Source organism: Prunus mume, linkage group LG7 (genome assembly GCF_029339155.1).
Source record: "Prunus mume cultivar Tortuosa linkage group LG7, ASM2933915v1, whole genome shotgun sequence".
NCBI classification, from domain to species: domain Eukaryota; kingdom Viridiplantae; phylum Streptophyta; class Magnoliopsida; order Rosales; family Rosaceae; genus Prunus; species Prunus mume.
Window position 1 is genome coordinate 9145305 of NC_142704.1, and position 26651 is coordinate 9171955.

The following is a 26651-nucleotide window of genomic DNA, read 5'->3' on the forward strand; positions in this document are numbered from 1 at the left end:
CAAATGGGAAATTGAAATAAATCAAAGATTCTGCCCCCCTCTCGCTGTACAATTGTCGACTTCGCTCTTTTTTGCTGAACATTGGACATATTTTGCTTTTTTTCTTCAACATTGAACAATTTCGTAATAGATTTGACAAGAGGTCCTTTTGTTCATCATTCATTTCAAGAATCTGAATATGAAACCGATGCTTTCACACTATTTATCAAGCATTTCAACAATTTCCTCCTATTATTGCACTTCAATTTAAGTTTCTATGTCATTTTAAAAGAAAAATACGGGAGACCATGAATCACAATTATTTCCACAATCCAGGTCCTTAGTTGACAAAGCACGCTAAAAGGTGCATGAAATTCACAGAAAAATCCGACAAACGAAATTAATAGTTCAGGAAGACAGGGAGGGGGAATATTCAGCTGTAACAAAAAGACAATCTACTAGTAGCTCTGCGGAGAAGCAAACTAAATTGCTCCTCATCTAAATATAATCAAGCCCTCTTGCAAAAGTTGCCGCCGTCAATGTCATCCCCATCATTTCCTTCCAATGGATCATCCAAGCTGAAACCACCTTTGTTCTCTCCCAATTGAGCTCCACCACTGCCAAAGCTGTTGTCAGCACCGCCAACAAAGTCATCAGCACCACCAACACCGCCAGCAACACCAAAATTGCTGCTATTGCCAAAAGCACCTCCAGTGCTAGCAGTTTCAAAAGTGTTTCCACTTGGATAATTACCACCACTGCTGTAGCCACCTCCACTTCCACCATATCCTCCACCAGTGTTCCCACCACCATAACCACCACCGCCATAACTACCGCCGCCACCATAACCACCACCACCACCACCATAACCACCACCGCCGCCATAACCTCCACCACCTCCGCTGTAGCCGCCATCACCGAAGTTAGGGCGAGGCCTATCAGTAGCATAATTCACCCTTACTCGGCGGCCATGAAGCTCCTAGAGGATTTCCAGACAAATGTTTTAACATAAGACGAATGTTTTAACAATTATAAAGGTGTATGAGGAAACAACTAAAAATAGAAGGAAGCAAAGTTTTTCACAAAAATAACTACCTGCCCGTCCAAGGCCTGGATGGCACTGGATGCCTCCTCGCTACTGGTGAAAGTGATGAACCCAAATCCTCTAGATCTACCAGTTTCACGGTCACTGATGATTCTTGCTACAAGAAGTCAATGAGCACCAAATTATTGCAGAAGTTCAAACTCCATTAAAACAAATAGCTACTGCAAAGTGTATGGATAATTTTGAATGCATTATTTTCAACATTATGCATTTACAATACCAGGTACAGTCCCAGATGTCTAATTTTGTCTAGAATTCACAAAACAACACTATTAAGACCATGGCATACCATCAATAACTTCACCATATTTTGCAAAAGCTTCCCTCAGACTCTGCTCATCTGTCTGGTACGAAATACCTGCATTACAAAAACTGAGACCATCTTAGCACAAAATCGCCACACAGAGAAAGGGGGGGGCAGCCGTAGTGGGGGAGGAGGGGAATCATATTTGAGACTCTTGAGGAATTCTGACAACACCTCCAATAAAGAGTTTTGAACTCGCCATGCTTGACATGCATCTTACTGCTTGATGGATGGACAGTTTGAAAGGAGATAATTCAGATCTGATCTGCTTGTTTGCAGTCTGTCTGAGTATATTCCCAATTTTACTTAAGAAAGCCATTGCAATAACCTAAAACAAAGCACAAGCAAACAAGTTCAATGACAGATATTTATAATAATAAGAGTGGATACAGCAATCAATTCTGTTGGTTGAAGACTACACATGTTATAGTCATGTCAACAGAAATGTCGAATTAAGTCTGTGTATAAGAACCCTTAATCTAAAATTGTGTTAAAAAGTACACACAGGATGCGAATACTTTACTAATAAATAACAAGAGAGCCATTTATAAGCTACCCAAAACAATGATTATAAAAATCATTCGCATGCTCTTTCATCTACTACTACTGAAACAAAACAAACCAATAAGAATGTGACTCAATCAATAAGTTAAACAATATTCATTTGATAAGCATATATTGCACTTCCTTGCTCCGAAAAGGTTCAAAACTCAGAAATCAAAACTTCATTTTTCACAGAACTCAGAAAGATGAAGGGAAATAAACCATTTTGAAAAATTTCTACAAAACCAAACGGAAAATCTCAAATAACAACTTTGTTTTTTCACCCCTTGTTCGACAAATCAAAAGAGAACGTTGCCAAAATATCCACTACACAAGCCAGCAATCAAAATCTCATCTTTAACAGAGCCCTATAAACAATAATCCCACGCACACATATATACATGTCTATATGGATCATAGACCAAATACCCACAATGTAAAATCACTTCAAAACAAAGAAAGAAAAATCCGCAGCGAATAGCAACAACAAATTAACCGAAGAACATAAAAGTATGACAAGCACAATAATAACAATCATAAGCGATGAGTGAGAAAAGCCTCGTCAAACCGTACCTTGTCCGCTTCTCTCTCTGTCACTCTGCGTTCAAGGACCGACTAAAACCCTAAGGTTTTGATTCGAATAGGGTTTATGTATCAGAAATGGGATTCGGGGTCTGTTATATGGAGGACTCGAGAAAATCTGATCCGTCAAATTAGGGGTCATATTTACAGCCGTTGGATAAGAGCCGTGACGGTGAGGGTCGTATATGTTAGTTGCGCGCTACTGCGTGTACGTGGGACGTTAAGATTGGGTTGTTTTAGAGTTTTTATGACAGCCAGAGAATCCCCCTTTAAAGAACCTCAAAAATATCTGCCTCATCCTCATCTTATGCCTACGTAGAAATATTCATTTCGCATTTAAAATTCTAACCACCAATTAGCGGGCCGAAGCCCAAACAGAACTTACAAGAAATGTGATACAAGCAAGCCCATTGACCAACAAGGCAAATGGGATACAATCTAGTTATTTAGGAAATTTCCAGTTACAATTATGATTTTTAAAATTGAGATTTTATTTGGATAATTAATCTACAGAAAACACTGACAAACTATACCACATTTTGTAACTTTAGATAAGTAGCTTATAGAAAATTTATAAATATTAGTCATATAAACAAATTCTATTAGTCATACTAAAAATCCTTTTTGCTCTTTTTATTTTAAGAAAGATAGTCGAGTCAGTTAACGAGGTATAATTCAGTGAAAAATGGTTTTAATTTGTAAATCAATGATTTCAGGTTCATACCTATAACACTAACACCTTGATAGACGGTACATATGTAGTTAGATTGTTGCTTGTATTTAAAATTAAAAAATTAAAAGACGGTGGAGTCAAATTTAAGATGGCATGTAGGCGAGCCAATTAGTTCCTTCCTCCTTAAATAAGAAAAATACTATTTCCTATTATTTTAAAAATAAAAAGTAAAGCACAAAGTCAGATAGATGAGCGGTTAAAATTCTCCCTCATCTCCATCGACTGGTCAAGCAGTCAAAGAACCAAAACCTGCGAAAAGTTTCTAAGCTGAACCCTCGAAGTGCCGGACAAATCTCAAAATACCCATCAATCGGAGTACCCTCAAGAACCGAAATTGATCCAATTTTCGAATACCCAATGGCCCAAAATCCAAGACCCACAACCATTCTTGAATCTCTAGGCGAAGAACTTATCAGAATCATCACACCAGTATCAATCTGTATGTTGTTAGTGGTCATTTTGGTAACAATCTTAAACGCGGACTCATCTTCATCAGAAGCAGTGACCTCCATAGCCACCATTGCTTACACTGAGGCCACCTCAGACTCTTCGTGGGACAAATTCGTAGGTGCCGTTTTGAACTCCCTTGTGTTTGTTGCTGTTGTCACTGTTGTCACGTTCGTTTTGGTCCTTCTTTTCTATCTCAGATGCACTGAGTTCTTGAAAATCTACATGGGTTTCTCTTCTTTTGTTGTGTTGGGGTTTATGGGCGGTGAAATTGCCTTGTTTCTGATTCAAGACTTCAATGTGCCCATTGATTCTATCACATTTCTTCTGGTTTTGTTCAATTTTACTGTTGTTGGTGTCTTGGCTGTGTTCATGTCAAAAATGGCAATTCTTGTCACACAAGCATATTTGGTTGTTATTGGAATGCTGGTTGCTTATTGGTTTACATTATTGCCTGAATGGACTACTTGGGTGCTATTGGTTGCCATGGCCTTGTATGATCTCGCTGCGGTTTTGTTGCCTGTTGGGCCATTAAGGCTATTGGTAGAGCTTGCAATATCTAGGGATGAAGAGATTCCTGCTTTGGTTTATGAGGCTAGGCCAGTAACTTCTCATGATTCCAGTGGGAGTGTGCGTCAGAGGAGAGTTTGGAGAGATAGGAGAAATGAGGATTCGAATAATGGGCCTCATTCCAATGATAATATCAATTCTGTTTTGGCGGAGAATGGAAATTTTAGGTCAAACTCTAATGTGAATGCCAATCATACTTCACATTCAAATTCAAATCCTGGTGAGTTTGGCAGTGGCCATAATGATTCGAGTTTGGTTAGAGCCGAAGAGGGGCGAATTCCGGATAGGGATCAAGAGCTTTCTGCGCCATTACTAGAACGGATAACAAATGTTGAGCAGCGTGGGCGGGAAGATGCTGTGGCAAGTGAAAGTTTGGTGCTGGAGGGTATTGGATTGGGGTCCTCTGGTTCAATCAAGCTGGGATTGGGAGACTTCATCTTCTACAGCGTTTTGGTTGGGAGGGCAGCAATGTATGATTTTATGACAGTGTATGCATGTTATCTTGCCATTATAGGTGGTCTGGGAATTACTTTGATGCTGCTGGCTTTGTATCAAAAAGCTTTGCCTGCTCTTCCTGTGTCAATAATGCTCGGCGTCGTGTTTTATATATTGACCCGGCTCTTGCTTGAAGTTTTTGTTGTACAATGTTCTTTGAACCTCATCATGTTCTAGACAGAAAAATTATGTTGTACAAGTTTGATGGGCAGCTACACAACACATGTAAAGCATCAGAGTATACTGTATGAAACTGATGATTGATTGCTGCAACTTGTATTTTTCTGTGAATTTGTTGCATATACAGAACCAGTAAGAGCTTTGCTATAACAGTTCAAAACAAGAGCAAGATCTTTTCTTATTTCTGTTCATAGTGAAACGACTTTTTTGTTTCCGCCAAGGGAAATTCACAAAAAGAAAAAAAAAACTTAATTAAGCAGCTGATATTGAAGGTAAAGCACAGCAGTTGTGGTTTCAATGGTTTATTCTGTCAATATATGATTCATGGGGTAAGCAAGCATTGTATGACTACAATTCAATAACATGGGAAGGCATGTAAAGCCAATTGATATTACTACAGAAGGAGAAAAATGCTGCTGACAAACAACAATATATTACAGCCTAATTTTGCTTCTGAAAATCTGACAGGTTCATATGAGAAAACATAAGTAAACGCGCCTCTGCTTGAGCCTCCGAAGATAAGGGTACATGAACAGCCATTTGATCAGAAGGCATACAAACAATTACATTTACATATACTAAATTCCTGACAAAATAAAGGGAAAAACATTGGAAAGGGAGACTTGAAACACTACAACCTGAAACCTAAAAAGTAAACTACCAAAGCTTCACCTTCTGCGTATAAACGCATGGTGCAACGATCTTGGTGACCCTTCAAAGAGATGGAAAAGATATTTCTCCAGATCATCCACAGTGTACTTAACGTCTTTATCACTGATATTGCCAGAGATTCTCCCAACAAAAGTCCGATATGCTTGGATTACATTCTGTGCAGTTGAAATTTGTAGACCTTCCCGAAGCTCAAGATCCGGGATAGACCACCCTGTCTGGCTCTTGTACACCTCCTCAAATGCAATGCTGAAAGCCCTGCATCTTTCTCTAAAACTCGCCTTTGAGAAAGAATGTGACCGCTGATTATCATCTCTTAGCAGAGAAAGGACTGAACTCCAAGTAGCTCTCTCATAACTTGTTGCATGCTGCTGGACTTTAGCAATATGCTCTCTTATCCACTCATCTCCAAAGAAAAACATGAGCTTTGAGCTCTTTACCTTTTGGACCATGTAGTGGATGTTGTTCATCAAGAAAACATGTTGTAAAGCGGCATCCTTGTATAGTTTGGATCTGCTATCAAGACTGGATTTTAGAGTAGATGTGATCGACAGAAGGTGGTGAGCTGTTGGATAAAAAGCAGAAGAGAATGAATCTTCTATGCCTTGCCTGTCCTCCAGCTCAAGGGCTTGATTTGAATCTTCTATGCATTGATCATTGATAAGAAAATTAAGTGTTCTGCCATATTCAGTTAGGGTCTTGATGTAGTTCATGACATATCTGGTGAGAGGATGAATGCCACCTCCGGAGAATGGATTTGATGATGTGTTAGATGTTGCAATGGCATTCCCAAATTCCAAAAATGTTGTCTTTGCTAAATTGCCTAAGCTCTTCATAAGCTCGTGGAATTCGATCCTCATGAAAGAACCAGTCTCTTCCATGAACAAAGCATCTATATCCAGGAGAAGATCGGCAAGAACCTCGTACATGTCAAGCAAGGAAAACAACTTCTCTGGCCGACGGGATCCCATGGCTATGGCTTCACCGAAATTCAAGAGGCATGCCATTGTGGCCTTTGAGATGTCAAGAAAGCAAAATGAACTGACAGATCCAAATTCCGCCAAGATCTGCTCACAGAGCCGTTTCTCACTAGCAAGATAGACCCGAATGATGATCTTCATAATCCAGCTCCATTTCTTGATCTCCAAGTTCAAGCTTGTCCACTCCATTTTCAGCACGTCTTCAATGCTGAATATCTGCACACCAAGAACAACCAAGTACTCGTCCAAGGCATATTTCCTTGTGTTGATAAAAGAGTGGCAAAATTCATAGCCATAATTTGAAGCAAACATAGCTTTTGCAATGGACTTGAGATGGGGAATTGCCAAAGGCTGCACCAAATCTACAACATAATAGTCATCTGATTCATTGCTATACCTGTTTCTCTGGGATGCCTCCTCAATAGATTCTTCCTCAACTGAATCAAAGGACTCGTCGTACACAATATCTGCTCCAGACAAACGAAAAGACATGTATTCAGGCTCAAGGTATTGCTCGTAACGAACAAGAATATGGATGAGCTCTTCCTCTAGCCTTGACATTGCCAGCTGCAGAACACTATCCGCTCGGTAGAAAAGTTCCTTGTGCTTCCCATATTCATCCACAGACAAGCTTGTAAAGTTTTGTATCAGTGTTTGGATTTCGTCAATGGATTTTAGATAATTGGAAGCTTCCACAGGGCCAGAGTCCCATATCATTATTTGATCATTTGACTCCCAACTGAAAACCTTTTCCTCGGCACTTTTGAGCCGCTTCTCAAACTCAGAAAACTCTTCTGTCTTGCTTTCAGTGATTGCAGCAATGGCAGACAAGTGAGATTCAAGGTCTGAGAGGGTTTTTCTCAAGTCATCAGTTAGGAAACTACTTGACCTAAGTGCCTGCATTATGTGCCGAGCTGCTGCAATAAGATGTTGTTCTCCTTCATGGGTTGGGGTGGAAGATGATTTGTAATCCCCCATGCGGATGGAAAAGCCAAAAGAAAGAAGCAAGTAACCAACTAAACAGAAGCCTCAATGTATAAACTTAAAACTCCCCCAAAAATTTGTACTGCAATTTAGTGACTAAAAAAGGGAACCTAATGATTAATTACACACTAGAATTCAGAACAAAAACAAAAAATCTGTGAACTTACAGTAGAACTGATATGGGACATTATCTCTGCAAAAACTGTTCTTTCTCTTGGATCCTCAGTGAAAACAGGTACATAAACTGAAACCCCAGATTAAGTAATTTTCCAAAAACCACAGAGAACTGGAAAAAAAAACAAAAAAGCTTAAAAACTACGCGTTTTGTTTGATGAAAGAAATGGTCCAAGAATGGGAGAGATACAGAGAATTATTTTTTGAAGGAAAAAAAGCTCCAGCGGGAAAATGATGGTAGACAAATCAAATTGTAGAAAACTTGAGGGGAGATGGACATGAAACTTGGTGGGGTTGGCCAAGGCATTCAAAATACTTGGTGGGGTTGGCCAAGGCATTCAAAATACTTGGTGGGGTTGGCCAAGGCATTCAAAATTTCATGGTAGCTTCCTAAATTAACTTTCTTTACATGCAATCTCTTCCACCATATTATATTGTTGGCATTGCAATGACCATTGACTTTTCTAGTATGACAATTGTTGGTTTACTTTGTATATACGTGTGTGTGTCTATATATAGCATCTACATATTTATCAAATATTGAATTACTGGGAGCAAACATGAAAAAAAAACCTTGAATTACAGACAAGAGGTCTGAAATTCCTATGACATATTACTTGTGTACGTGCCTGTGAGGAACTCATCTTTTTTGTAGTTTACTATCGTCTGTACTTAAAAAAAAAAAGAAAAAAAAGAAAAAAAAAGGAGTAGAGCTAGAAACTTGGACTGTTAAAGTCTTCCTTTACGAGTTGATGTATTCAAAGTCCAATGCCTGCTTGTCAACCGGGGTGTGTTATTTTGGCCATTAACAACCTCACTGAAAGTACATTGGCTAGCTGTTTTGTGTGCCTGATTAAGAAAAAGATCGCTTGTTAAGACTTAACAAGAAACTAAATAAAATTAATTAACTAGTAGTAGGTTCAAAGTGGGGTGAGCCTAAGGGTTTGATTTCCATTCCGCCACCTGTGGTCCACTTAGCAAATTTTAAAACCCTCTCAATCTCAAGAGTCAAAGCAACGTTCTTGGAATTCTGCTGAATAATAAACAGATTGACTCCTTTGGTAAGTTCGTGAAAATTTCATAAACATCTTGACCATAACTATTGTTTCCACCGTTCACACATGAACCTGCCTCCTTTTCTTACTTTCCAAGTAAAGACAAAAATACAAGTAATGAAAACCAACCGTGGGTTAATGATTGCTTAGAATTATATTATGGATGTAAAACCAATTGGGCCATAATTCCCAACCAGACAATGAAAAAGTTCGAGTTGGGCCAACTTCGTTCCATTATTTGATGATTTCGAATTGGGTGGAGTGTAACGATAAACGCTCTTAATTTGATTTTCAAACGGTCGATATTTGAATGTCATATTTTTCAGCTAAAAAAACCTAAAATATGACAACTTTGTTAAATAAAATAAAACCACTGTTTTAATTGATAAAGTAAAGTTTATTATGTAATAAGAAAATATTATTGGGAATATTATTAAGGTAAATACCGAATAAATGACAAAAAAAGCAAAGACAGCCTTGGATTTTAGAAATTAGTTAAGACGAGGAGGAGCGATATGGAAATAGAGAGGGAGAGAAAGGAAGCAACGCCTAAGTCTATGCAAGGCCCTTTAATCCTCCCCAGGTTTCTCTCTCTCCTCACTGTCATTTTCATTTTCGTTTTTGCGCATTTCATTTTGGGGTTTTCTTGGATTTTCAGTCTTACCCCCGTTACTCCACAGGTTGACGTCAAATGCAAAACCGAGACTGCTGATTTTCAGGGCCGGGAGATTGGCAGTCTCTCTCTCTCTCTCTCTCTCTCTTCAGGGCGGACGTTAATTCATTGGCATTGGTTTTGCATGTAAGTTTTGTTTTCATACAAGTTGTTACATTTTTTTTTTCTTTGGTTTAAATTTTCAATGGGGTTTTTGTTTTTAATCTCAAATTCTTGTTCTTGCAATGTATATAACGTTTGAAATGTAATGTTTGTCCTTCTCTTTCCAATGTTTTCATAGATTATGTTTGAAATATAATGTTTTTGGATTAATTTTTTCCCCTTAATTTCAAGTAAGGATATAAGTTTAGCATGCAGTTTTGAATATGAATGCATTCTGATTTGTGTTGTCAATCAAATGAATGCATTTAAGTTTATAATTCTCCAGTTTACCTGTTAATCTGTCACATTTCCTGTTTCCCACAATTTGGGCGGCAAACATTATGAAGAAGCTCTCTCGGGATCCATAGTTCCATATAGAATTCAATCCTGCGAATGTGCTTGGATTGGTGAGCTTATGATTGTTTTGTTATTTCATTTTACAGAAATCCCATGGTTTTGGACGGGTGGAGCCATAATTACAACAATTTTTAGTTATGGCATCTGCAGATGAGGGTAAAAGCTTAAGTTCCCCCTCCTGCTCCCCTCTGTCAACATCTTCAGACTTTGTCCATGCAGCAGCCACAGAATCCCCTGCTGAAAGCACAACCGGCCAGAGAAAACGGGACGAGGAGGACAATGCCATAGGAATTTTGGAGCTGGGCGGAATAAGTAGCAACAATGTTATGAGGACAAGCTCTGCTACAACTCTTGGTGAAGTTGATCAGTTGAATGATTTGAGGACAGATTCTGCTACCACTCTAGGTGAAGCTAATGCTTCTAGCTCCAGAGGAGAAAATTTTAGTCACTCTCTATCTGATTGTTCTGAAACCACCGACTTTGGATTGGGCACAAATGCAACCAGTATGTCCCAAGAAGGTTCCACTGGCCATACAAAACTTGTGGACTCTCAGGAAGGTTCAGATTATGCTGATGAGGATTATCTAGGAGCCTCAATGCCGAAGAACGAGCAACCTAGTGATGGATTAGAAGCACCACCTTCTCAGCCAGAGGTTGATGATTTAGCATCAGCAACAACAGAATCTCCTCCTACGCAGGTGATGGAGCGACCCGGTGACCCTTCTTCATATAGGATCCCTGACTATGTGTTTGCTAGGAACAAATCCACAGCCCCGTTGGAGTGGAGCACTGCATCCAATGAATCCTTGTTCAGCATTCAGATGGGGAATATGAGTTTCACCAAAGACCAGTTTCCTTGGTTGGGCAAATCTGGTGAGCTGGGTTTGCCTGGTGAAGTGAGCATGCCTATGCCTAGTGGTAGCAACCTCAGTAATATTGATTTCTCAAGCAACCAGCCTCCATCAAAGCAGTCTGCTGCTGAGAATTCCCAGAAAAGTGGCAATTTGGAGGAGGAAGTTGAACCAAGCCCAAGAGTAACTGAAGCAAAATCTGCAGCAACCATGAGAGAGGTTATAAGGGAAAATGCAGAAACTCATGAGAAAGCAAATGACTCTGTTGCTGAGGGAAAATATCATTCAGCTTGCCTCTCTCATGCTTCAGATGGAAGCACAAGATCTTTTGCATTTCCAATGTAAGTTGCTTAACAATAATCTACATCCTCAAAATACATAGAAGTAAATTAATCATTTAAAGAATAAGAAAAAACCAATGCAAGAAATATATATTTGTGCACCTTGGCATGTTGAGCAAACAGCTGAATCTCTCTTTGTTGCATGAAGATTGGCAGGGGAGGGAGACGTAAGCTGTTCACTGAGGGGAGATGCAATGAAACAAAGGCAACATTCGCCGTCAAAGCCAAAGTCGAAACGAGAATCGCGGCCACAAACACCTAAAGAAAGTCCAAATGGATCATCACCTCAGACCCCAAAACCAGCCCCAAATGGAGGAAAGTGCAGATGGGGGCTGTCCTGCTTCTCTTGTTGCCCATCATGCTGTTCTTGAGAGACGTTGTCCAGGGTAGTGGTACAGTTAAAACTTCAACCCTTCCAAAAAGTTCTGAACAATATTGCAACAAAAGGAAAAAAAAAAACATTTGTAGTTTAGTGGTTTCTCTCTTCTTGTTGTACATTAATTACACATGGATATGCAGACATCTCTTGTTTTCTCATTGGAGTTGTATGTGAGGTTAAACATGTTTTTTTTAGCATTAATAGATAATTAAACGAATCATTTAGGTATTTCCTATGTGTCTTAGGGAATGTAAATACTTGATCCACGATAATGCAAGACTTCACTCCATGTCAGTGTTACCATGTTCCCCTTTTCATGTTTTTTTAATTTTGTTTATGATTTTATGAAACATATATATTAGTGAAAAAAAAGAGAAATGCTAGATTTATCACATTTTTATACCACATTCTATACCACCTTTCTAATAGAGGTGGGTCTCATTGTATTGTTGGGAGGGATTCACCTCTATCAGAAAAGTAGTACACAGTGTAATATAAAAATGTAGTAGCTAAAGATTACTCGAAAAAATCCCCAAAAAAACTCCAACAATATTTGGGGTCAAATATATATATTTTTTTGGGAAAGAACATGAAATTATGGGTCCAATTGTTAATGCCAACGTGGAGGGCCCATAATATTACAGCCCAACTACAAAGTACCAGAATTCTTGATGGTCCAATCGTGAATTTCAGAAACAACATAAGGGGAAAAGGTAAAACGCAGAAGGAATTCGCACAGGCGCTGGAGCGCGCCAGTCCACAAATACCAAAACACACGAAAGGTAAATTTGGAGCCAAAAAAGTAAAAAAAAGATTGTTTAGGAAGCCTTGCGGGAAATGATTTCAAAAAACAAAAAATCTCCCGCCGAAATCCACTTATACAAAACCCCAACTCCAACACAGAGACTCTCATGTCATATCATATAATCTCTCTATCTATCTCTATCTCCCCCCAAATCGCCTCCAAAATTTTAGAGAGAGAAAGCAACAGAGTGAAAGAAAGGGCTGAGAATGGCGAACCTAGGACCAACCCCAGATGCGCTTTCGACCATTTTGGCCTGTCCGGATCCAAGTGGGTCGGTTGAGCGGCCCGATATCGTGATCCAGGTCCTCGATCTCGGTCCCAGGGGCATTACTTACAAGTGAGCTTTATCTTCACCCACCAATCCAATATAAATTTGTCTCTGTTTGGGTTTTTTCCTTGAAATTATTAGGAGCTTTGTGTTTATTTGGTTTTCTTTTTCCCTTTCATTTCTTTGTGGGTTTTCAGAAACCCCTTTCTAGATCTAGATCTGGCTGCATTTCAAGCTTTGAGAATTGAAGTGTTTAAGTTTATAGAGTTGTTCATGATAAAGTTGTTTGAGTTTTGAATGAACTTGGGTATAGTCTGATTGGTTTTGCTTTGTAAGGAAAAAAAAAACAGATCTAATTTAGCTTATTGTAATTGTAATTTGGTTTTAGGTTTACTGCTAGTGATGGAAAGATGAAGCTGAAGGGGATGTTCTCCTCCCAGCTGGCTTCCCAGATTACCTCTGGGAACATTCAGAACCTGGGTCTCGTTCGCATTCTGGATTATGCTGTTAATGAGATTCCTGGCATGTCTGAAAAGTAAGCAATCAATTCTCTATATCTCTCTGTCTCTTTCAAATTATCGGAATTTGAATGTTAAAGTTTGGTTCTGGTTTTGCTGTTTCAGCTATGTGCTTGTAAAACAATGCGAGGTGGTCTCACCCGCACTTGAGACGGAGATAAAAAATGAGGTCAAAAGTGAGGTGAAAAGTGGAGAAGTTGGCATTATTTTGAAACCCAAGCAAGAAATGGTTTCCAAATCAGCTTCTCAAATTGTGCATGAGCAGAATGGAAAGTAAGTGTTTTGTTTGTTGTCAATCAGTTGTAATTGTGTGTTAGAATTCATGGTTGTGTGTTTTGACAATTCCACTTTTTGTGTGGATTCATTTCAGTATGGCCCCGGCTGCGCGAATGGCCATGACCCGGAGGGTTCATCCGCTTGTTTCCTTGAATCCTTACCAAGGAAATTGGACCATAAAGGTTCGTGTTACAAACAAGGGTACTATGCGTACCTACAAGAATGCTAGGGGTGAAGGCTGTGTCTTCAATGTGGAGTTAACAGATGAAGAAGTAAGAAAAAGACTCATTTGAGTTTTCTGACATTCTTATAACCCTTTCTTCCTTGCTAGATGTACATGACATAATGATTCTAACTTTTGTGTAAACTTTGTTTGCTTTGGTTTAGGGCACACAAATTCAAGCAACAATGTTTAATGAAGCTGCAAAGAAGTTCTTTGAGAAGTTTGAATTAGGGAAGGTTTATTACATTTCAAAGGGATCTCTAAGGGTTGCTAACAAGCAGTTTAAGACAGTGCAAAATGATTATGAAATGAATTTAAATGAGAATTCTGAGGTTGAAGAAGCTATCAATGAAGCAGCTTTTGTTCCTGAAACAAAATTCAATTTTGTTCCAGTTGATATGTTAGGTCCCCATGTTAATGGGAAGGAGCTTGTGGGTAAGCAGACACTCTCAGGATCTGTTATATATGTGTGTTTCTATCTTCTTATTTACTCATTTTTGCCCTATATTTCAGATGTCATTGGAGTTGTTCAAAGTGTGTCTCCTACGATGAGCATCAGAAGGAAGAGCAACAATGAGAGTATTCCAAAGCGTGATATTACCATTGCTGATGAAACGTAAGCCTATAATACTCCTTGCTTACTACTACTTCAATATGTGAATGTTTTACATTGAAACAATTGGTATCTGAACTGCAGGAAAAAGACAGTTGTGGTTTCTCTGTGGGGTGAGCTTGCAACTAGTGTAGGCCAGGAACTGCTTGACATTGCTGATCAATCTCCCATAGTTGCTATCAAGTCCCTCAAAGTTGGAGACTTCCAAGGTAGCTAATAAAAGTTTACTCAGTAACAGTTCAAGCAATTATGCATATTTGAAAAAAAAAAAAAGCCATAAACAATCGAAGTTCCTATTTTTGATGCAGTCTTTAATATATTGTTGCAGGTGTGTCATTGTCAACACTGAGCAGGAGCACAGTAGTAGTCAATCCTGAATTACCTGAAGCAAAGAGGTTGAGGTCCTGGTAAGATATTCCTCAATAGGCTATTACCTTCTCTTTTCTTTATATCCATGTACAATCAATGATTATAATGTCTTAATTGGCAGGTATGATTCTGAAGGTAAAGGGGCTTCATTGGCCTCTGTTGGCAATGGTATGAGCCCTTTAGCCAAGAATGGAGCAAGGTCCATGTACTCTGACAGAGTCTCCTTGTCTCATATATCTGATGATCCATCCTTGGGTGAGGATAAGGTATTACTTCTATATCAATAGCTCCTAGTTACAAAAGAATCTTCAGTCATGAAAACCTTGAAGTTTATGGTAGGGTTGAAAACTCATTTGTCATCGTACTGAATACTTTGTTTTGGTCTTGGGGCAGCCTGTGTTTTTCAGTGTTAAAGCGTTTATAAGTTCCATCAGGCCTGATCAGGCACTGTGGTACCGTGCTTGCAAAACTTGCAACAAGAAAGTAACTGAAGCTATTGGGTCTGGTTATTGGTGTGAAGGGTGCCAGAAAAATGATGAAGAATGCAGTTTAAGGTAAGATATATGTTCAGTATATTATGGTATGCTAATGGTATTTTATACAGATTCCCATTTTCTCATTTATATTTTGTTCTCGCTTTCCAGGTATATATTAGTTGCAAGAGTTACTGACGCAAGTGGGGAAGCATATCTTTCTCTATTTAATGAAGAAGCAGAGAGGGTTATTGGGTGCTCTGCAGATGAGCTGGACAAATTGAAATCACAGGTATATTATAGTTATGATTTTGATTCACTGTGCCTATAAGTTATAACATGTCTTAGATTAACCATGAAAGATTAGCAGCTGGTTTCTAATTTGTGTAAGATTTACGTTTTCAGGAGGGAGAGGAAAACGTATACCAACTGAAGCTGAAACAAGCTACTTGGGTTCCTCATCTTTTTAGGGTCAGTGTTTCTCAGAATGAGTACAATAACGAGAAGAGGAAAAGGATAACTGCCAGGGCAGTTGCTCCTGTGGATTTTGCTGCTGAATCAAAGCTTTTGCTAGAAGAGATATCAAAGATGAAAGCTTCCCAATAGAAGACTTGTCTAATGGAAAGTGTGCAAAAACCCATAGAGAACAAACAAAGATGAGGATGGTGTCTGTTTGGGCAGGCAATGTATTTTGTACCTTTTTAATCTCTGCCTTTAAGATATTACTGGTTTAGTTTTTACATGTTGGGAAAAAAGGCAGTTGGGATTAATTGCAAATGTTGGTTATCTAGTTGTATAAATGGTGGGTTTTGTTGCATTCTAGAAAAGAAATGCTTGATATTTATCTAGTTGTATAAACGGAGTTCCTTTATAATCCTTTGTGCGATTGGCATTTACGTTCAATTTCATCTTTCTTCCCTGCGATTTTGGTATTAGAACTAAACAGATTGACTTTTGACAGCAGGGTTAAGCTTTTTGTTTTGGTTTTTATTTATTTATTTATTTTGGTAATTTGTGAAAGCACCACCAACCGTTGCCACGGTCCATAAATTTAGCAATTCGGTGACACATGTTAAGAAGCTACTTGTGTATAAAGTAAGCTATTTGTGTATAACAAAAGGTTAAGGGCTCGTTTGGGAATGCTTTTGAAAGGGCTAAAAGCGCTTTTTGACAACCAAAAGTGCTTTTAACAGCGTTTGGTAAAAAAGTTTAAAAGTATTTTTGGGTAATAGAAGCGCTTTTTGGAGAAGCACCTACCCTGTGCTTCTTCAGGAAGCACTTCCAAATGCTTTTCAGGAAGCATTTTGATTTTTAATAAAATTTTCAACAACTTTATAATAAAAACGCATTTGTTAAAAGCACTTATGAGCAGAAGTGCTTCCTAGAGAAGCAGTCCCAAATGAGTCCTAAGTCTTTTTGGAATGAAACTTCAGTATAGCGCAGTTGTACTACTTATTCAAAACATTATAATTTTGGGAAGTTACAATTGAAAAATTCGGCTATTATATAATATTTTACAATAACTTGTTTTAATATTTTAATATATATTATTTTTATTCAATAATATGTGAAAATTATGTATATAATATGTGAATTTTGTGGGTATTATTGAAAACTTTGTAAAAACCACGTGTTAAATATGAAAAATATGTATGTATACAATACGTGTATTGTATGTTTGCTTTTTTAAAAAAACTTATATTTTACTGAGCCTTTAAGACATGTACAAAAAATTGAAGTATTATTGAAAACGGGAAAATATTAAAAATTTTAAACGAATAATAACTCTGGAAAAGTAAAAAAATCAAAAGGAAGTATTATATGAAAATTGGAAGTATTAGTGAAAAATATGTATGTACATGTATAATATTAGTATCAAACGAGAAAATACTAAATTCTTTATACAAATAATAACTCTAGAAAAGTTAAAAAGCCAAACGGGGATAACAAAGACTCAGGTAATGACCTAATAGTAATGGATAATGCGATAAACTACTCTTATCTATCAAAGAAAATTGGGGGAAAATATTTTTTTTTAAAGAATAGTTTGTATATCAAGCATATATAATAGTTTAAAAATACTATGAGAATAGTTTGTATATGTATATATAAATAGTATAGCCGGATGACAATATTTTTTTTAAAAGAATAGTTTGTATATCAAGCATATATAAATAGTATGCGATAAACTACCATTATGTATTTGAAGCATATAGCCGCACGGCTATACAATTTATGAAAAGTTGAGAACCATTTAAAAAAGACCCAGGTATAGCCGTTCGGCTACAATTTTCGAATATAATATATAACGTATAGCCATCCGGCTATACTATTTACTAAACAATTTTTTATTAACAAAAGACGGAAGTATACAGCCGATGTATACTATTTATTAAACAAATTAACAAAAGACGGATATAATAAAATATAAAGTATCGCATACAATTTAGTAAACCCAGCGCGAATATAATATAAATAAAAAGTATAGCCACCTGGCTAGAAAGAAAAAAAAACAAAGGGGACCCGCCTAGAACCTGGGGGGGCCCTTTTTTTCCTTCTAAAAGTAGTATATCCGACCGGCTATATACTTTTGATATATTATATTTCAAAAGTATAGCCGTGCGGCGATACTACTTATTAAATAATTTTTTTAAAAATTAAGCCCAGTAATAAAATAAAAATCTAAGAGGAGAAATTTTCTAACTCGTTTGTTCTTTGCATATCGAAAATGTGGTGCACAAACCATTTTGAAATCGACATTATGAAATATAAAGACGAAATATGAAACAATTGCACTAAATTGCTTTAGCATGGCAAGATTTCTGAACTAATTATACAGGGTTGTAGTCCACAGAGGTTGCACTAAATTACGATAACAAGATAAAAATTACACATAATAATTTAACAATCTTATGCCCTTCCATAGGAAGAGACCATTGACGCTATTTTATGCAGTAAGTTTGATGCATTCTTGTCATCACTTTCCTTAAAGGAGCTCCACTCTTTATAATTATGCAGGCTGCCTGTAAAGTCTGTAAAAAGTCCATCAACACCTATCTCATTAATCCAATAATCGTACTCTGAATACGGATCTTGATGAAAGTTAAAGTGCAGGAATGAGTTCTCATTTCGGTATGTATATGGGTGCACCTGCATCGGAATTGAAGAAGACGAAACATAAGAACACGCACAATACTTTATTATGTCCAATAATTACATCTATAGATCTGAAGCATTCATATTTCATATAATCTGAACAAGAATAAGTCTTTTCAGGGAAGAAATCTACCTGTAGGTCATGAGCATGGGCTCTGGAGACCAGATCAGTAGGTGTTTGCAAATAATTGTTTACTACAGGAACCACAGTATCCTTCCATGGTCCAATGCCCACCACATAATCTTTAATGAAGTCCAGGTAGGCATCGGAAGTAATTTCCCAATAGGACTGCACATGATCAATTTGATGTCAGTCAGAGAGGAATATAAATACTGAAAGACTCAATGGATGAACTACATTGCAAAAATTGGACTTAGATACAGTTTAAGCTCGGTCTTTAATCTCTATAAAGAAGTTATGATAGGCAAACAGCGTAAGTAGTCTCTAGGGAGATAAAACTAGAAAGAACACGAACCTGATTAGTGTCTTGAGTTGGAACTGTGATATCGTCAATTAAGAATATCTTGGGCAAGTCTGTCAGATTTGATACGTATATAAGCGAAGTTGGAGCGAATGACTGGATAAATGCAGGTTGTTCTAACCAATCTTTTGACAAGTATGAACCCTTGTATCCGTACTTCTTAAGTGTCTCCACAAACCTGTCCTCAAATCTCTTGCCATCTGCCCACTTCACCTGTCATCATATTAAACATTAGCCACGCGTCGTGAAAAAATGAAAAAGATATCTATCAGATTCATCATCGATGAAGCAAAATTTTAACCATGAAATGGCATTCCATGTTTCAGAAAAAGGCATAATGCTAATCAGGTTATGTGCAACCATTCTTTGTGGAAGGTTTCACGATACTCACATGCTGGTTGATCAATACTGGATTTTTAATCTCTGGATATATTCCAACGACCCTGGGTGCGTCCAATGCGATTGCAATGAACTCTTCAAAAGTAATAATAGTATATTTTCCTGAGGATACATCAGAAACAAATATACTTAACCATCCTTATATTTGCCCCTATAGAAAAAGGACTAAAACAGAAAACATATATGCTTTTCCATATGAAAAATAAGTGTAGCGTTCTATAAGATGACCTAGGGAACTACCTAGAGTTGTCCTTTCAACTGTAATTAGAACCATGAGTCAAGTGGTGATGTTACTCATCAAGACCAAATCAAGGTACCACGTTCTAACAACAAGAACCAACCCATGGCCATCAATAAAAGTGTAAACTTTAACCAACAAAATAGTGCGTATATGAATTGCAGAAACAAGATAAAGCTAGTAATGGTTAGAAATCTGATATTGAAATAAGGTTTCTATCATCAAAAAATCAGCCAAAAAGTAAACATAAATAAATAAATCAAAAAGCAGAAAACAATTTTTGAACAAGAGGAACTTTTTTTTAATTAAAAAAAAAATGTATGCTCAGATTCAGAGTGATTTACCAGAAATAGGAACTAACCATTATATTGTTGATCCCGAAATGGATACCTCTGCTTCACTCGTAATGACTTCAGTTCTTCTAGTGTAAAATCAACTGCATATGTTTAAAATAAATTTTAATTTCCTCAGTTGATAACACTGAATGGCAATAAACTTACAGATTCTGAAAAAAGTAACAATATGATTTTGGGAACAGTGGTAAACTAACAAAACTTATCAGTTGGGTGCTCAACTATGGTCAGTCTTCAGTTAGAAGACCGGACGTACAAAAATAAACATCAACACAACGTGATCATATTCAGTAAAAAGTTGAAAGCTGAAGGGCTTTCCATACCAGTGAAAAAACCAGTAGTGTTGACCCCTTGAACCTCATAGGTCCTTTTACGATTTGAAAATTCCTTGTGTTCTGCAACATCAGTTGTCTCATCAAGGGTCACATCATGAAAGCATATGAGAACACCATCTTTAGAAGATAGGATATCTGTTTCAATGAAGTCTGCACCCTCTTCAACAGCTCTCTGCAAGAATGAATCTTTTAGTACTCATTTACCTTTTTATCAAGTGGATGAATGAAGTTTATTACAAGTATTTTTAATACCATCAAATTGCAGCATCTAATCATTAACAGTCAGTGGTCTTCTAAAACTAAGAGAGCTGGGTTAATAAGCATATAAATGCCCATATTACCATGTATGCAGCTGCAGTTTCTTCAGGAATCTCTCCGTTTGAACCTCGATGAGCAATGTTGTATGGTCGAGAAGTTTGCAGAGGCTGTCTATCGCCATCAGCTAATTTACTAGGAAGTGGATAAAATGGCCTCCCGGAACACCCAACAAGGAGCAGTAGGAACACGAAAGGAGCAAAACCTGTCAAATGCAAAAACATCAAAAGTAAACCATCAATTCTAGACCTAAGAATGCTGCTGGGTTACATAATTAAATACATTTTCGTGCCGTATGTAAATTTTTCATAATTTGGAGAATAAAGATAGAGTCTTGCTATCCTAAACGGTAAAAGGCACTTGCTAATTTAGAATGGCATCAAACTTATGTATCTTAAGACTATATCATACATATAAACCAAGATCAATATCAGCGCTATTTGCAATCCATATTTAGAAAACCAATTGTCTCATTCAATTGAAAGAACCTACTTAAAAATAGTAGAACAAAGCACAACCTCACATTCACACCTTGGCTATCATTGTGCTAACTAAGAAAAACTTTAGGCATTTTCCAACTAAACATCAATTTCCCTAAAATCAACCAATTAACTTGCGCCAGATCATATTAAGCAATCCAAGGAAAGTTGTCAAATGTCAGCTTCAAACAAATCAAACAAACCCAGATAAGCAATTGCCAAGGCCAAATCAGATAGAAAGCCAATATTAGAAGTACATCAACTGCCCATAGAAAAAAATCAGGCCTTCTTCAAAACTGGAAAAAACCCCCAGTGATCATTCACATACAAACATTGAAAAACTTATGCCATCAACAAGAAAAAGAATTACAAAAAAAGAAGTTAAGTTTGCAGCTTACAGTGTGAGGAAGCCATGGTGTTGGCCCAGCTTCTCTCTGCAAAGCTTTCACTTTGAAGAATGAATACGAGTTGTTGTTTTGTATTCTAAGGAGGTAGAATCGTGTGTGGCCGGGAGTTTTATAATACAGAGGCTCGGAAAATTCGGTGTCATGGATCTATCCGCAAACCGAGAATATTCCTCGAATATATAGATAGGCTCCACCAGGAAAATAAGGCCAAATTGGCAGTGACAGGTTAGATGCCATTGGAATGGAAGCGTGAAACTGCAACACCGGCCGTTGACGGTTGGCGTACGAGGGAGTTTGGACACGTGGATGATGATGATTGGGCTGGGTTTGTTTTTCAATTGTCAGGTCATTGTTGTTTTGCACTGGGATGCTGATTTCTAAAATCAGCAACCAGTTGGCGCGTTGACTGAATGGTTCACTTCTTTACTGTGAGAGATCATTAAAAACGGCTAATAAAAGTAGGTATATAAAAAAAAAAAAAGAATTAACTTATTCTAATATATAATAAAATTCAGAATGATACAAGGAAGCTGAAAAAGATAAAGTTTCCTACTTGTAATTGTGATAGGCTTAAAACTCTAGTGGAAAGCAAAGAAGGAAGGAAGAAGATCCAGAGCATTAAAAACTCAATCAGGAAATAGCGAAGCATGAGATTTTGTTTAAATGAGTTTGTATGAACGAGATCTGAATGAAAAAAAGAGAGAGAAGAAATCCAATTTCCTTGTAGTTTCTTTCAACAGTTGAGTTAGAGTAGAACGCTTATCCCTACAGCCTAGCTAGTGTTCAACTCTCACCTTTCCTCCCTCTCCAAATAAAAACATAAAATAAAGAAAAGGAGGAGAGGAATTGTGGGGAAAAACAAAATCAGTTATTTTGGGCATATCTTTTGATGGCTCAATAGAGGATGATGGAGCATTGAAGCTACGATGCTGCAACACAAATTGAAGTTTTTGGTAATGGTATCACTCTGATTTCATACCGATTCCTTACTTCCTCAATTCCTAAATTATCCGATTCCTTACTTCCTCCATTGGCCCCTAATTTCATCGTCTAACCTTTTTGAGACAACTTGGTTTACACAAAATATGAGATTAGTCTGACTTGTTCAGTTGTTTTTATTCGTTCTTTTCGATTTGATGCCACTCGAACCCAAAGCCTGCTAAACTTTGGATAAAACACAAAGCCAACAAGTTACAAGGACACCGGAGGTCTGCTTGATGTAGATTGTTAGTGTGCTTTGGGGTAACTAAAGCATCACCTGAGTTCCATATAACCTTCCAAAGTTATTTCATAAAGGACTATATAAAGGATAATAATCAGAGTAAACTTTCACTATAAAAATAGAGCTAATTGCTCAACTCAAGGTGTTCAATTATCCATTAAAATTACAATGGGGCGACAGAGCCACCACCGTTGACCTAATCATCAGATGGAGTTGAGCAGATAATGATGTGCCTCAGGGGGTTTGCCACCTCATTTCCACCAGCATGCTTGACAAATTCGGCTGGGGAGAGAAAACTGCCATGGCAAGCACACAAAATGCCGACCTGGCCTTGTCTATACTTGTACAGAACCCCCTCGGTCTTCTTCCCATCCGCTCCGATGGTTCTCACAGAAGGCATTTTGGATGTCAGCTCCTCCTTCTGCACAACAGCATTGGAAAATCTAGCCGCCTTTGAGGGATTTTCCATGACATTTTGTGCAGGGTTGACATGTTCTAAAGTGGCCACTTTTGAAGAGGTGACCACCGGCTTGTTGTCACTACCGGAAGGGAATGTCTCAAAACATCCTGCTCCTGCATGGAATTTACACAAGTTCAAATCTTTGAGGAAGAATGTACAATAGAAGAAAATTGAATGGAAGTAAATGTCACAGGTCAAAGAAAGTTATATACTATAAACTGAGTCTTAATCAGCAGGGGTTTCAATCTGAAACTAGCAAGTTGTCTCAAAATGTTATTGTTCTTGCTGCTATAATGCTATGACTTTACAGCAGTCATTAATCATCTATTGTTGTAAATGAGACTTACTAGATCATACACAGATTTTGTTTAAGGAAATCTAACAGGCACCGTCCGCAATTGGATAAACATTTATAAGAAATAAATACTGCTTTTATTAAGAGAAATGAAGTCCTTTACCTTTCACATTTCAACTTGGTGGAGGCTACACTTGTATATGCTGAAATAAGTATACTCAAAAGAAGAAGAACCAAACTCCAGTATATAATCATGGAGATGACAATAAGATAACATAGCTGAACAAGAAAGTGGATATACAACCTATGTTTCAGTTGTCTCAGAACATCAAAATTGGTATCCTGAATTATATTAAAACCCTCCTCCTGACAGAAGGTTTACCAGCAAGGACATGGTAAAGAACAATCCAGACAAACACTTAAACCTATGAAGACCAGGCAGCATGTTTTCTATGTTGGTCTGTAGACATTAGTTTCTGTCACCTTTTTAGACCCATGTATTGCTTAGGACTTCTAAAGCATAAATGTTTAGACTTCAATGCCACCACAGAAGAAGCTTAGAAAATGTTATTGGACTGGGATAATATGTAAAATCATTCTTGTGTTTTTTAATCTTTTGCCTTCTTTCCTTTACCAGTGCATCTCACATACTGGTGTTTCCACACCAGAAACGGACATACTATGCTGCTGAACAGGCCAAGATCTGTATCCCAAACCCACCTCAACTAAAGGAAGGAAAACTTCTCTTTGTTTAATAATCTAAAAATATCATGAGCTCTGTCACTATGAAACTTTGAGATATCTAAGACAAGACTGCTACAAACTAAAATCCCAAAGAAGAAGCTTCTACCAAGCATGTTCACACAAAGTTGTATGCATAAGGATGAAAGGAAGTAAAAAATACCAGGAAGCAGAGCGACAAAAGATTTTTCAAGTGTTAGAACTACTACTTTATGGTCAAGAAAACTAACTCCGTTCAGAACATGCACTGCTGTTAAGGTTCAAATTCTGATTTTGATTTTGATTTTGTCCATACGCAGTAAGGTTCAAATTCTATATTAGGCTGATATGCACTGCTGTTTTTTTATTTTGTTGATATGTTGTCGAATATAGACTTTTTCTTAATATTTGTCAATATGCAAATGAATTCGTTTTCTTTTTCCATCGATACATTGTCAGACACAAGTTCTTTCCTAATTTTTGTCGACACACGGATGTTTCCCGGATTCCATGCTCGGATTCACCAGTCATCACCATCTTTAACATCGCTGACGAAGCAAAAGGAACGGAGATCATCTTTCCACATGGACGCTGCAAATTCTCCTGTCTTGCTTTCCCACATGCTCTGCCATTTTGTTACCCTTTTCATGACCGAATCGAAAATACCAATTACCAAATGGTATCAATGACCCTAACCAAATTGCATGGAAAGCATTTCCCCTGCCATGCACGAACAATTCAAGACTTTCAATAGTGACCTTCCAAACACGACTGCGGTTTTTCTACTTACATTTTCTTACTAACTACACTGTTCCTCTTCTTATTAGGTGTCTATTTTAGCACACCATGCATTCAACTATATATAAAACAAACCAGAAAAACATATTAAAAAAACAAACAAACAAACACACATGAGAATCATAGAAGAACAAAAGTTCCTATTTTTCATCCAAACATATACTATCTTCCTCATGCAACTGACTATGTACTGTATTTCTTTCAACAGAAACATCATGCGGCAAAATTCATTTGCGATCTAACAGAATACATAACCAAAATCAAGGAAATTGCAATCCTAAGTACTACAAGAACAACTAAACATAAGTATAAGATCAAACAATCACAATTTATGTCAAGCAAAATATTAAAAGGGTAAACAAAGGAAAAACAGAAACAAAAATACATACGCAAATAATTAACTTCATATGTGGATGTGGTTTACCGTTTGGAGCAGCAGGTACAGAGATATATCCCTCTGCTTTGAGTTTGAACTTAAAAACGGTGCTCAAGGGCTCGGTGGCGTTGGCTTCAGGCGGCTGCGATGCCTGTGCTGCCGGAGGGCTAGTCCTCTCTCGCAAAACAGCAGCTAATTCTTCTTTCCTCAGCTTGTCTGCCAACCTCTTCTTTCTCGCCATTCTTCTCAACGCCAGTATGTCCTTGTGCCTAATCATCCGCTGCCCTGTCCTTTCCGGAACAGAGCTTGACCTTGGCAGCTGTACTGAAAGAAGAGGAGCAGCCAACGTTTCCTCCTCCGCCGTCGTTTTGGGTTTTAAGAATCCAGCCATCGTTGAAGACCGAGCCAGAGGGTTATCGTTGGGATTTTCAGTGTAGATTTCTCCAAGAGAGAGCCCCAGGTTGAGTTCTGGGTTCACAGAATCGGCGTTGTTGTTTTGCATGGCGTTGTTGTTGGGTTGGGAAACCTGGTCTTTGTTTGCCTCAGCCATTGCAGACAGAAAAGTGAGCAACTTGGTCTCAAAACGCTTTCTTTAAGACTCCTTTTGCAAGAAAATTAAAAGTTAGGCACAAAAACATGGAGAGCAAATTATAAACTAAGAAAGAACAACCGTGAAAACTTTGAAAAACCAAGATAAGTTCTTTAAACCAATTGAAAAGAGCAGCAAAAACAATGAAGATGATAGAGTGAGAAAGAGAGAGAAATTATCGAACCCAGATAGGCTTACAGGTTTTTTTTACAGACACCACCGATCACCGATCACCGACCACTCTGCAATGCAAATACAGAACTGCAACTGATCAGAGAAGAGGGAGGGGGGTTTATATTGGAAATGGATCGAGAAAAGGGACAAAATTTGTTCTTTGTAGGTGTTGCCGCAGGTGACAATGGCATTGTAGCTGGCATTTCTCAAAACCCACGTGGTTATCAGAGGAGGCAGAGAGAGAGAGCGTAGAGTGTGAGAAGGAGAGTGGCTCACATTTTGTACGGTTACTCTTTTTAGATCTTTCTCACTGTCTTGCAAGTTGCAGCTCAATGACCCTTACCACTACCACCACTTGTAACTCAGCTTAGCTGTATGTATCTGTGTGCGCCTCTTTCCCTTCTTCCGGATTGTGTTTGTAAATTGTGAGCAAAATTGATGGCAAATCTTCAGAAGGTAGAAAAAGAAAACAGGAGTTGAAGATAAAGCACTGTTACAGCAGTGTCTTACTGGGTTGGTGAAGTCGGGGATTTGGAGTGAGAGGTGTGGAAGGAGTTAAAAGTGAGTGTGGCGAGTGTTTTTTCCCTTCAAAAGCCGTGTGTCGGAAGTAGAAGGAAATAAAATTGGAATTTAGACACTACGGCGACCAAAATCAGGGGTCAGTCTGAAGAACTCTGTTTTGGCTCTGTTTTGTATGTGCTAGCAGCAAACCCCACTTGTAATTTCACATTTTTTAAAGTGAATTGTTCATCCTCTTTTGCACCCT

General features: G+C 37.8%; 7 protein-coding genes across 8 annotated transcripts; 3 read left to right on the forward strand and 4 right to left on the reverse strand.

The window, feature by feature from the left end:
• Positions 1–283: 283 nt before the first annotated feature.
• On the reverse strand, positions 284–2641 carry LOC103338578 (uncharacterized). Its single transcript, XM_089041184.1, has 5 exons — positions 2505–2641; positions 1563–1716; positions 1374–1442; positions 1075–1181; positions 284–958 (listed from the first exon to the last, which is right to left on the reverse strand). Exons 2-5 carry the CDS (start codon positions 1705–1707, stop codon positions 488–490), a joined length of 792 nt encoding a protein of 263 aa, XP_088897310.1. The 5' UTR covers positions 1708–1716; positions 2505–2641; the 3' UTR covers positions 284–487.
• A 787-nt stretch (positions 2642–3428) lies between these two features.
• Positions 3429–5119, forward strand: PS2 (Presenilin-2). Its single transcript, XM_008241793.2, has one exon. The coding sequence runs from the start codon at positions 3604–3606 to the stop codon at positions 4933–4935; it is 1332 nt and encodes a 443-aa protein (XP_008240015.2). The 5' UTR covers positions 3429–3603; the 3' UTR covers positions 4936–5119.
• Positions 5120–5297: 178 nt separating this feature from the next.
• On the reverse strand, positions 5298–7617 carry EXO70E2 (exocyst subunit exo70 family protein E2). Its single transcript, XM_008241792.3, has one exon. It carries the CDS (start codon positions 7563–7565, stop codon positions 5607–5609), a length of 1959 nt encoding a protein of 652 aa, XP_008240014.2. The 5' UTR covers positions 7566–7617; the 3' UTR covers positions 5298–5606.
• A 1687-nt stretch (positions 7618–9304) lies between these two features.
• LOC103338575 (uncharacterized) lies at positions 9305–11831 on the forward strand. The gene is made up of 4 exons (XM_008241791.3): positions 9305–9383; positions 9481–9599; positions 10058–11163; positions 11312–11831. The coding sequence occupies exons 3-4, from the start codon at positions 10109–10111 to the stop codon at positions 11532–11534; spliced, it is 1278 nt and encodes a 425-aa protein (XP_008240013.2). The 5' UTR covers positions 9305–9383; positions 9481–9599; positions 10058–10108; the 3' UTR covers positions 11535–11831.
• A 602-nt stretch (positions 11832–12433) lies between these two features.
• RPA70B (RPA70-kDa subunit B) lies at positions 12434–15990 on the forward strand. The gene is made up of 12 exons (XM_008241790.2): positions 12434–12684; positions 13004–13150; positions 13239–13406; positions 13504–13681; positions 13797–14067; positions 14146–14248; positions 14330–14454; positions 14574–14652; positions 14736–14880; positions 15008–15168; positions 15259–15379; positions 15493–15990. The coding sequence occupies exons 1-12, from the start codon at positions 12554–12556 to the stop codon at positions 15691–15693; spliced, it is 1830 nt and encodes a 609-aa protein (XP_008240012.1). The 5' UTR covers positions 12434–12553; the 3' UTR covers positions 15694–15990.
• Positions 15991–17869: 1879 nt separating this feature from the next.
• On the reverse strand, positions 17870–21490 carry GDPD6 (PLC-like phosphodiesterases superfamily protein). The gene is made up of 8 exons (XM_008241789.2): positions 21243–21490; positions 20392–20570; positions 20039–20222; positions 19724–19798; positions 19117–19226; positions 18720–18938; positions 18377–18532; positions 17870–18237 (listed from the first exon to the last, which is right to left on the reverse strand). Exons 1-8 carry the CDS (start codon positions 21256–21258, stop codon positions 17998–18000), a joined length of 1179 nt encoding a protein of 392 aa, XP_008240011.2. The 5' UTR covers positions 21259–21490; the 3' UTR covers positions 17870–17997.
• A 1064-nt stretch (positions 21491–22554) lies between these two features.
• On the reverse strand, positions 22555–26561 carry LOC103338571 (ninja-family protein AFP3-like). Of its 2 annotated transcripts, none has more exons than XM_089041198.1 (2): positions 25171–26561; positions 22555–23040 (listed from the first exon to the last, which is right to left on the reverse strand). In XM_089041198.1, the coding sequence occupies exons 1-2, from the start codon at positions 25670–25672 to the stop codon at positions 22670–22672; spliced, it is 873 nt and encodes a 290-aa protein (XP_088897324.1). In that variant the 5' UTR covers positions 25673–26561; the 3' UTR covers positions 22555–22669. The 2 variants fall into 2 exon arrangements, with proteins under 2 accessions (XP_088897324.1, XP_088897323.1); XM_089041197.1 differs by having other exon boundaries at positions 22555–23046; positions 25171–26551.
• Positions 26562–26651: the final 90 nt, after the last annotated feature.

Bases quoted from the DNA above. Each gene is read 5' to 3' on its own strand.
- LOC103338578 (XM_089041184.1), bottom strand. From the start codon at position 1,707: ATGGCTTTCTTAAGTAAAATTGGGAATATACTCAGACAGACTGCAAAC. The intron at 1,443-1,562 runs GTGTTGTCAGAA...TTTGTAATGCAG, and splicing joins TTCAAAACTCTTTATTGGAG to GTATTTCGTACCAGACAGAT. The intron at 959-1,074 runs GTAGTTATTTTT...GAAATCCTCTAG, and splicing joins TCCAGGCCTTGGACGGGCAG to GAGCTTCATGGCCGCCGAGT.
- PS2 (XM_008241793.2), top strand. From the start codon at position 3,604: ATGGCCCAAAATCCAAGACCCACAACCATTCTTGAATCTCTAGGCGAA.
- EXO70E2 (XM_008241792.3), bottom strand. From the start codon at position 7,565: ATGGGGGATTACAAATCATCTTCCACCCCAACCCATGAAGGAGAACAA.
- LOC103338575 (XM_008241791.3), top strand. From the start codon at position 10,109: ATGGCATCTGCAGATGAGGGTAAAAGCTTAAGTTCCCCCTCCTGCTCC. The intron at 11,164-11,311 runs GTAAGTTGCTTA...TGTTGCATGAAG, and splicing joins AGATCTTTTGCATTTCCAAT to ATTGGCAGGGGAGGGAGACG.
- RPA70B (XM_008241790.2), top strand. From the start codon at position 12,554: ATGGCGAACCTAGGACCAACCCCAGATGCGCTTTCGACCATTTTGGCC. The intron at 14,068-14,145 runs GTAAGCAGACAC...CCTATATTTCAG, and splicing joins TAATGGGAAGGAGCTTGTGG to ATGTCATTGGAGTTGTTCAA. The intron at 15,380-15,492 runs GTATATTATAGT...TTACGTTTTCAG, and splicing joins TGGACAAATTGAAATCACAG to GAGGGAGAGGAAAACGTATA.
- GDPD6 (XM_008241789.2), bottom strand. The intron at 18,939-19,116 runs GTGAGTATCGTG...ATATGATGACAG, and splicing joins CAGTATTGATCAACCAGCAT to GTGAAGTGGGCAGATGGCAA. The intron at 18,238-18,376 runs GTAGATTTCTTC...ATTCCGATGCAG, and splicing joins CCCATGCTCATGACCTACAG to GTGCACCCATATACATACCG.
- LOC103338571 (XM_089041197.1), bottom strand. From the start codon at position 25,672: ATGGCTGAGGCAAACAAAGACCAGGTTTCCCAACCCAACAACAACGCC. The intron at 23,047-25,170 runs GTAAACCACATC...AATTCCATGCAG, and splicing joins TGTACCTGCTGCTCCAAACG to GAGCAGGATGTTTTGAGACA.